Genomic DNA, 11,067 nt, shown 5'->3' on the forward strand with positions numbered 1-11,067 from the left:
TTCGTTGCTGTAATTGTCGACCATCTTCAGATATATGTTGTCAAACTGAAATCTTTCTGTCAAACTTTGGAATCTACATAGAATTTCAAACAAAACTCTTTTCTTAATCCACCAGCTAGCATGCTCTTGTTCTGTCAGCCTTGAGTTTTACCAAGTACTTTATCCACTATGCCGCAGGTTCTTACATGAAAATAACACTCAAGATGAGAACAGTAGTTTGAATGATCCAAATAATATGAACTAACCACTTCCATTCAACCTTCTAAAACCTTTGTAATGTCAATAAACTTTGTGTTGGAATCCAATTCTTTTATTATGAACGCAATTCATGATGATTCATCTTCAACAATGTCGTTTCACATGACTCATTTATGTTAGATCCATTTCGATTATGTTCATTGCAATATGCAGATCAAAATCTAAAAATCAATTGTTCACAATTAGGACATCAGCTTCCATGCTAATATCATTGTCCTAATGCCATGACTACAGAGAATTTTTCCATTAATTGCCATTATTTCCATCTTTTGCAGCATCCGAAGAGTATTCACAGAGTCAGTCACAAGGGAATGTGAACATCCCACATTCACCAATGCCATGTGTTTGAATCTCAATCATGGCAAACTCTTCTTTAAAATTGTTTGGGAAAACAGTGGCCTCTTTCTCAGTTACACGAACACAAATACAATTGTGTACAACTGTCCATTGTACCCCTGCCACACCCTTGCAAAGTGGTTTAGTCCAAAGCAACTGTAATATACTGTTTTGATTGCACCATTAAAGCATGGCCCACACCAAACAGAACTGGCTATGCAGTCGTTGAGACTGAATCTCATCTGTTGTCTGATATAATGACTCAGCAGACCATGGTTAAAGTTTGTACTCAGATGCCAATGTTATGACTTACATGACCTGGCTGTTCAGCCACCAAGCCACATGCAAGCCAACCCGAACAAGCCTCCAAAGTTCAGTCAAAACTGAAGTTCAATAGTGAAAGTTGAAAACGTGCACACAAAAAAAAATAAGTTTGACTCTCACATTGAAATTAACAAGATTTGTCTAAAATACAAATCTTGTTAATCGAATAATCCAACACAAACGATGCCAATCATTTCTCTTTTTTCCCCCCCTTTGAACACTGAACATTGTCCTAACAAGTCACAGAAACTTTACTCTCTCCTTAGGCGAAAAGTTTCTACTCCTTTTATTTCACCGAGAGTTTGTCTATGCAAAACAATTTGCTCATTTGCATAAGTGAAATCTTGTCATTTTACAAAAATAAGATTCTATCTTGTAAGCAGAAAGATCTAATGTTCAATCCTCTACGAACAATACACAGTACGACCCTCAGTTGTTTTCCTTGTGGACCCACATAATGGCTGCTACATAGACAACATTGTTTTGTTTTTTTTACCTCAAACAACATATATTACTATAAAGGTGCTACTATTTGGGATTAAGTCTAATAGGAGACTGTGGGGAGTTGAGCAGCAACATGTCTGTTTACATTATATTGAAACTTCTGTAGATTAGTACAGTCAGGGAAACAGAAAACAGGTAGGGAATTCCAAAGTCTAGCAGTTCAAAGGGAGAAACTATTATGGCAGAAGGCCTTTTGGCATCTAGCAGCCTCATCAGTGAAGGAGTGGAATTTTGCTGCTTGTTGGGTTGGTAGAGAGTATGTACATTGAGGTTGCACAAGTGCTACAAGTTCATCAGAGCACGTTTCATTAAAGTATTTGTAAAACAAGCAAAGGGTGCACAGTTGCAATGATGGGACAGAGGTTGGAACTTGGTTCATAGTGTGGGACCTATTAAATTTAAGACTCCTTTTGAGGCCCTGCTTAAGAGTGAGAGAATAGTGATAGAGGCACCAGTCCAAATGTGGTGACAATACTTCATGCATCGTTTCACTAGGTCTCAGTCATTTCATGAAGCTGTTAAACACCACAACAGAATTAACCATGAAACACCTTATGAAGTCCCTTTCTCACCATAATGATTAACAGGACTTTGATGAAAATCTGGAAAGAGGCAGGATCAGGATATGTCATACTCAGGTCATCTCTGCCTCTGTGTATGTGCGACAAGCAACAACATATCAGACATAGAACTGAAAATTGCAATGTTTTTGTGCCATGATGATCATCTTTGTAGTTACACTACAATAAGATAACAGAAGACGCGTGTATGAGTGTGCATCTGATACCGTCACATAGTGTAGAAAAAGGAACCCCAATTCATCACTGGCTGTATGATCGTATCGGTCAAAAACAATTTTCTTCTTGGCGCAATCTATTCTCACTTGGCTTTAACTCCAATATTTTTCAGGAGACTGCAAAGTGACCAACTGTCGGCCAACTCAAAACTGTCATAAACTGTTGCGAAACTCACTTCCACTCCTAAAACTGTCCGTAAACTAACTCTAAATATATCAAACCGTTATTGTTCAGACATTTTGTCCTGGTCACTGTTGCACCTTGATTAACAATTCTATTTCAGCTTCCTTTTGTGTACGTCGATGAACCACCTTCCCCTCTATTGTCTTTATACTAATCTAACTTCCTATAACTTTGTTCTGTTGATCAACTTGTTTCCTCTTTTTGTTATAGTTTTTCTTTTACTCTTAAAAAAAAAAAAAAGAAAAGAGAGGAAGGATCAATTATTTCTCCACTTAAAAAATTTTTTTAATAAAAGCAAAGACTAAAAACTTTATTCTTTATCAACCTAACATAATGATACACAGAAGAAAAACAAAAACAGATGCAGTCATTTCTTACACAAAAGGAAGTCTATGAGGATTTCATTTTTCAGCCTTATACCAGAACACTCTTGCTGATTAATAAAAAATAACAGAAAATATTATGTTCTACAATTTAAAACTTATAGGTGGAGACTTTTAATTCCAAATTTTAAACTAAAACAAAATATTCTTTTTTTCCTATTGATCCTCCTAGATGCAATAAGCCCGCCCGGTCATGATAATTCACTACAGTTTTTAAGAAACAATTTCTTGCTTATACAAGTACTTTATAAGCTCTTACTTTCTCTTTCACCTCAAAGTGTACAACCTCTAGTGTGAATGTGGTCTTGTGATGACTGAAATATTTCTAGTTAAGAGTAGGATAGACATTTGTTAATATTTGTGACTAACGACACCCATTTTCTCCCACACTTTTGAATGGCCTTATGCTTAATTTATTGTTAATGTAAAATTTCTCAAATTTCTTCAAATAAATATCAAAGTGCAGTATCTGTGTGAGGCTGAACTATGGTTCTGTTCATGCCTAAGCTTTATCTTTTCTCTGAAAACGGATTAGTTTATTACTAATCGCTTGAGACTGTAGGAAAGCTAATGCAGCTGCTGAGGCATTTTTTGTAGATCAGAGTGCACTTCACCTAGTATGCTTGCTTTTCAAAGTCCTATTAGACCTCCTGCAAAATACATAAATATAACCTACGCAGGGTTTTAGCCCTAAAAGGAATCTCTTTGATTCCTTGGCTTCAAGCTAAAAGTCAGTGGCCCTGCTTATTCTCAGATCATCCTCCCAAACATAACCTCCTACTTTATTGGTTGTGTATTGGTTGCCAATCACTTGAAGCATCTCTACTGAGAAATAAATGGATTCAGGTTCAGCCAAGAGATTTTGATCCCAAATCTTTACACTGTAGAGAGTTTGATAGAACTTTTTTAAGTGGAGGTGGATTTCATCCAATATTTTTCCAACTCTCCGAGATTTTTTTAGTCTATTTATAGAAAGTGATTGTTTACACCATGTTCTGGGAGTGAGAGTAGGGGGTGAGGAAGCAAACTCATATTTAAAAAAGAAAATGGTAGCTTTACTTTTGTAACTAATTACTGTTTTATTTTTAAATAAGCATACATTCATTTATGAATTAATGTTTGAAAGGGACTAGAATCAAAATGCACCGAGATTTTAAAATGCACCGAGAGTTTAAAACCGGTTTTGAAACCTCATAGATGATGCCCTTTTCTCTTCCCTGTAACCTCTTTTCCACAGAAGATTGCAAGCCGGTCTCTGCTCTATCGTTATTTTTATGGCAAGTGCTCGTCTGAGCTCCAACCTATAATCCCCCCCCTACTAAACTTTCACAAAAAACACTCAATTAGCTACAATACAATCACTATCAACAATTTTCCCCACTCTCTATCTGTGCCTAAATCTAAACACAGATTCCATGAACAAAGTTTCTTTCTTAGGTCTACCCACATGTGGAACACTGTTCCATTGACCTGCTTCTCGGCTTATTACAATATGGTAGCCAAGTCCAATGTAAACAAGTTCTTCTTGTGCTATTCCCTTAAATAATCCAAATTCTACCCAATATACACCATTAATGATTACTAAATTATCACCTTACATTCATTAACTCTTTAGCCTTTGGGCCCTGATAAGTGGTAGCTCCCTTGTAAAAAAAAAAAAAAAAAAAAAAAAAAAAAAAAAGTACTGTAAAATGGAATTTTATCACGTTTGTTGTCGCTTTCTGATTTTTTTAAAAATTTGCTCTGCATATTCTGGCGATTTACATATGTTTACAGACATTCGGTTCACAAAATGCCGTGATATATATTTGTAGCAGTCAAAACTCGCTACAATCATAGGCAGGAGCTAATTCTCACGGCTCGAGATTTGAAATCCATTTTCTCCCTAGCTTGTCCAATCACGAGCCAGCTCTTAATCACATGATCGAGTACAGAAAAGGCGAAATCTAAAACTCCTATCCTCTTACTCCCTGGCTTCAGCTGGCAGCAGACTTAGCCTGGGGCTTTGGCCCCAGGCCGAACGCGAGTCCAACAAGCTAACATGGCAACCTTCTGACTCCCATTTGTTTCCACATGTGGTACCCACATGAACATTGTTTATCATACTACCGAACTGCCTTCGTCAATACACCGACGCACACACACACACACCCACAACAACATGTAAATACACTGAATACATTTCCCTTTCTTTCTCCTTTAACCAGCCTCCTTTGTCCAGACTACTGGCTACAAACATGTGTAAACTCAACTATTCTCTCCTTCAACCAGCTGGCATGATATTAAATCTATCTTTACACACTTCCACCTACTAACCGGTTTCTCTCTCTTGTACATGCTACTAACAAAGATGACAAATAAAATTGGTTATTAATTGTTAAAATGAGACTTCCTTTTGTTGTCTTCATTTTTAACTGAAATGGTGACCTCTGAATATGTAGCCTTCAATGACTTTATTTGCTATTTTCGTTTTTCCTAGCCTCTTAAAAACAACAAACTTTCAGTATCACTAAAATTTTACGTTGCTGCAGGATTCTTTCCCTTTAAAAACTCATTTTGACCGCATACTCGTCACAAACAAAAAAAATGACGCACTTTTCATAGAAAAGAAAAAATAATCTTAAAATGTCGCTTACTCATCATTTGAGAATTCTCTAAAACACCGTTCTAACACCGGACATTCTTTTTGCCTGATAAGAAAATCAAAACATCAACACTAGACTAAAGAGAAAACTTTTTTTTAAAAAACATCATCACTGGACTTAAAACTAAAAAATGGAAACATTTTCAAAGACATGTCACATAAACAAAGCTAAAAACATTTTAGCGGAAACACATTTCACTTGAAATATTTCCCACATTTTCACGGAAAAAAATGAAACATTTCAACTGGATACGTTTCATCGAAATGAACAAAACAAAGAAAAAATATCTTTTCTTTCACGCTGGCTACATATAAAAAAAAAGAGCGAACACTTTCTCCATGTACGAAAACACTCTTAACACTTTTACTTGTTTTTCATGCTACCCTTTTTCTATTACCAACTCCCTGCCTTATGCGCGCACTGTAGATATTTAAACAACAAAAACATGGGTCAACTCTATTCCATTTACACACGTGGTGCAAATATTCTCTGCTGCAAGAAACATTTCCCTCTCAAAATTATCTCACAAAAAAAAAAAAAATTCTTTTCACAGAAAAGCAACATTTCTTTTTCCACAAAAAAAATAAATAACTATTTACTGAACATTTGAGTCCAGCTAAAACACGTTACTGGTGACTAGCCATCCAAAACACTCTTCATGGAAGAACACACTCGAAATATTCATTTTTTTCACAAACTCCACTGAAGTAAACTCGTCAACAAAAGAATTCGTCACCAACATTTAGCAACGAGCAACTTAACGACTTCAAATTCCACGGAAATAGTTCAAATTTAACAAAATTATATTCAATTCTATGAAACAAATTTGAACGCTGTTACAAGCATCAAGCCTTACGTTTACACAAAAAAACGGATTTTACAAGCAACTGTCACAGAAGGACATATTACAAAATCCTTACTACTTCGAATTTTTTAAATTACAATTGACACTGATAAAAGAACCTTTCTTTCATTTTGATAAACATTTTTGGTTTTCTCCCAAAAACCAGGCCAATAAGGAGGTATCTGTAGCAGCCGAAACTCACTACAATCACAGGCAGGAGCTAATTCTTGTTGCTCGAGATTTGAAATCTATTTTTCCCCTGGCTTGTCCAATCAAAAGCCAGCTCTCAATCCCGTGGCCAAGTACATAAAAGGCAAAATCTGAAGCTCCTACTCTCTTACTCCCTGGCTTCAGCTGGCAGTAGACTTAGCCTGGGGATTTGGCCACATGATGAACGCAAGTACAACAAGCTAACAATGACTCTCTTCAAATTCACATTTATTTCCACGTGGGGTACCTGAACGAATTTTGTTTATCATGCTACAAAACTGCTCTCGTCAATACACCGACACACACCCACTACAACAGAAATACACTGAAGACTTTATTCTTTTTTTTTTCTCCTTCAACAGGCTTGACTAAAGTCTAATCTTTGTCTCCACATCAGGAACTCTTTTCACGACTACTCTAAATACAAGCGTGCACGAACACTGAACTCTCCTAACCTTTTTCTCGTGTACACGCTACTAACAAAGATGACAAATAAAGTTGTTTATTAAATGTTAAAGTGGGACTTCCTTTTCGTTGTCTTCATTATTAACAACATATTCGTTTATCTATTAATATAAAGGGCAAAAATCTGTTTAAATTTATGCATGTATATTTGTACATCTGCCTAAAACTTTCCACAGAGGCAACGGATTTTCCCGAAATCGGTATCGTTTTGAAGTTCGACCATTCGGACGACAAATATAAAAAAATGCCATTTTTACATTTGTTCTTTTCTCCCCCCCCCCCATTACATTTGCTGTTTTTTGTTTGTTGTTGTTTTTCCGATTTTTTTAAAGAAGTTTAAACATTTAAACAGGGTTATTTATGCCATTTCTTTTTTCGTTCGCTTATTCTTTATTTTGAATCACGTTCGAGGGTTTTTTTTTTTTTGGTTTTTTTTCCGATTTAAAAAAAGTTATATCTAAACGGGGTTATTACGTTCGCTTATTCTTTATTTTCCATTTTGTTTTGATTTACCCCCAACACACATACACACACACACACACACACACACCTCACCCGGGCAACGCCGTGTAACCCCGTTAGTGTTATATAAAAACAAACATTTACATCTTACTTTTAATGTCAGCCTTTGTCGAGTAATCTTTTTACTTACTTCCGTACATATAAATTTCAAACGAACTCGAATTAAAGGAAAAACTGTGACAATTCAAAACAAGGTTAAATTCTTATTTCAGACATGTAAATTATTTGGGGTGGAATGGGTTTCGGCACGATTTTCAAGATGTTATTTTAAAACTAAGTTTTAATAAATATAAAATACAATACAAAAAAATCATTACACCCAAGTTTCAACTAGGTCAGAAACATAGTCTCCATCTTTATAAACAGGTCGAAAAGAAAACGTTAAGAAAATAACTCATAATTTTCTAGTTAAAGATAGGGAACCCTTTTGGTGCTTGTACAAAAAAGTGGGGGGCAGATAGATTTTTTTTAAAAATAAGATTGCAGAAACAGGGGACATAACACAGATTGCTTACTTTAGAAAACATATTTTAGATTACTTTCAATTTTTGCGCTGAAATAACAAAGCCATTCTTAACATGAGTAGCGGGGGGTTGTTAGTTGTTTAATTGATGATTTTTTTTATTAGTAATTTTGGTTTGTTAAACTGATTTATCTTGTTTGATCTGTTTTTTTTTTCTTTGTACAAGTACCATCTTTTTTCGGGAGTGAAGAAGCGGGGTTTGTACACATAGATTCGAAAAAGTTGTCAAAAAACAAATATATAACAAATAAATGTTATCAAAGGCAAGATAAGTTACTTTTCTACCTAACTGGATATATTTTTTGTGTTTTTATTCAATGTAACATGTTTATTCAGCTCGAAAAACATGCAGTGTTTACCGATGTATTGAAAAATTCAAAATGGCGCCCGACTGTCTGTTTAACACGGTAAGTTTGGGAAAAGATGTTATAAATAATAAACTAGACAAAATACTATTAAAAAACAACCGAATATATGTCAACTTATGTCACGGTAATATATATTGAGCGAATTTTTAACAGTATTTTGTCTAGTTTATTATTTATAATACCTTTTCCCAAACTTCCCCTCTCCGAGAGAGAGTCGGGCGCCATTTTGAATTTTCCAATACATCGGTAAACACTGCATGTTTTTCGAGCTGAATAAACATGTTACACTGAATAAAAACACAAAAAATATATCCAGTAAGGTAGAAAAGTAACTTATCTTGCCTTTGATAACATTTATTTGTTATATATTTGTTTTTTGACAACTATTTCGAATCTATGTGTACAGTAATACAAACCCAAATCGTAAATGTCTATTCTCTTGGTTAAAAACAAAGTACTTGATCAATTTATGTAATTTTTGGAATATGACATGTTTGTTCTGTGACAAATATTTTTCTGTATTTTTATTTATTTATTTTTTTTAATGAGTGCAATTCTAAATAAGCACCAAAGTAAAAGTTAAATTTGACTTGAAAATTCTATCTAAAAAAAAAATAACACGATCCGTAAAAGTGTTCTGTTCAAAAATATTTTTATTTAAATCACTTTTTTATTTCGGATTTTTGGTGAATCGAATATTCAGTTTTGTTTTGACATTTCCTTTCTTTTCTGTGTAAATAGTTTTTGTTTTTGTTTTTTTAACCAAATTAAAAACGAAACTTGATGTTGGTTTAACAAGTCGAAATCTGCAAGATAATATATGATTTCAAGTTTATGTTATGCAGACGTAAAACATGAAAAGTACAATAATATTTTTACTTGTAATAAAAATAAAAGGCGCCATTTAAGATTTTAAAAAATATTAAAAGTTGTTTTAAACCAATTTCTCGACTCTTTTAGTTTACGTACTGTATTGAAAGAATAAATTTCTTATTTGTTTAAAAACCTATTCTTAACATGTGGAGAGGGTGAGGGAGCTTTTTTTCACCTTACAATTTAGTAAACAAACGGTAAAATTTGAATTTAACTTGAAAATCCTATCTAAAAAAACATCAAAATACTGACCGTAAAGTGCAGAAGTACGATAAACATTTTATGACGTGAATTTTCAGTTTCTTTCTAATTATAAAAAAAAAAAAAAAAAAAGCCTAAATTGATTCCAGTATTCGTCATTAAATGAGTCACAGGCGATAAAGGGAAATTAACTGACACGGATTTAATCGTATCCCCAGTCAATGAGTGATGGAACTGGCTTGACTAGTTTAAACGTGGGAAGTCCAGTCTCCCCAACCAAAAAAAGAGGGATCCTATTCTAGACGGGTATAAAAATGACCATATACAACTCATCGACATTCTCCGGTGACCGCGTCTCAGATCTATCCATCTTTTATGAGGAGGTCGCAATGCCTGGGAGGATAGCCTCCTCAAAAAGCAGAGAATATATTGTTATGATTACAGTCTGAAGGTCGAGAATATTTTTCTTTTCAATCTGCCTTGCTTCTGAAAAAGTGAAATCAAAACTTACCGGTAGAGAGTCAAAATGAGATATCGGGTAGCAAATGGAATCCATTTCAACATGAAATAAGTCGATAACTGTTGTTGCGGGTATCAGTTTTGGGTTTGTTTGACCCTCCAAATCTGGGTTAATGCCTTGGGTTCTTCCGATGACTTCCGCAGGGTACACGACACAGCTAGTAGAATTAGTACCAGATAGTTTTGCGTCTTTCTTGTCACGATCGGGAGTGGTTACCCTCTGCATACAACCCTTCTTCCAGGCCACACCCAATTCTTCTTCCTCTGGATAGCTAGAGTCGTTGGGGGAACTCTTATCGCAATTATTATAGGCAAATAAATGGTCTCTGTCGGAGTTTCTGGATGGGTTGACCTTCCTATTGTCGTTATGAAAAAGATAAGAAAAAGATGATGGCCTCGTTTTGTTAAGGAAATCCTGAAGTCCACCAAAACCGGCATGGATGTTATTATCTGTGTTTAATTCGTTATATAAACTGAGAAGACGTCCAATGTTGTTGTTGTTGTTGTTGTTGTTAATATTGTTGTTGTTTTTATTATTATTGTTGTTGTTGTTGTTGTTTATATTATTGGATTTTTGTTGTTCTTCTTCTTTATCATTTACGGGAAACGGATTCGTAGTTGTTGTTTTTATTAATGTTTTGGGGTTTTGATCTTCAGCTGGGAGAAGCTCAAACGCTAACGGGGTTGCCATTGGAGACACGGAAAACAACAACGATGATGCCATGTTGAAAACGACTGGATTTTTATTTGGTTCAGGAATTTAATGATTTTTTTTTTTTTTTTTTTTTTTTTAGTTCTATAAAGAAAATAATTAAAATTTATTTTCTTGCTACTATCAAATTTTAAAATATAGATCGTGTTTTAAATCACATCAGTATCGTGTTTTTACTATTTTAACTTTAAAAAAATCGATGACCAGTTATTTTTTAAATCTATATTTTTTATATTTAAAAAGAGAACCTTATTTTTATTACCATAAATTAAACACTGAATAGTAAGATATTTTTAGATGAAAAATGTAATAATTTATGTTATTGGCAGTGTCAATCAAAAAATTTCTCCATATATTTTAGCAATTTAGAGGATGGGGGCATCTGTTTACTTTAGTTGAA

The 11,067-nt window shown here is 34.3% G+C and overlaps 1 protein-coding gene across 1 annotated transcript in view; it reads right to left on the reverse strand.

Annotated features, from left to right (window-relative positions):
• LOC145288623 (F-box only protein 4-like) overlaps nucleotides 1–10,785 on the reverse strand; it is a 66,325-nt gene extending 55,540 nt beyond the window's left edge. Inside the window, exon 1 of the mRNA XM_080136342.1 lies at nucleotides 9,948–10,785. Coding sequence (XP_079992468.1) covers nucleotides 9,948–10,679 — 732 coding nt within the window. The 5' untranslated portion in view covers nucleotides 10,680–10,785. The remainder of the gene's footprint in view (nucleotides 1–9,947) is intronic.
• Between the last annotated feature and the right edge of the window lie 282 nt (nucleotides 10,786–11,067).

This window comes from Euprymna scolopes, chromosome 2 (assembly GCF_053919585.1).
Source record: "Euprymna scolopes isolate OS-2025 chromosome 2, ASM5391958v1, whole genome shotgun sequence".
NCBI lineage: Eukaryota > Metazoa > Mollusca > Cephalopoda > Sepiida > Sepiolidae > Euprymna > Euprymna scolopes.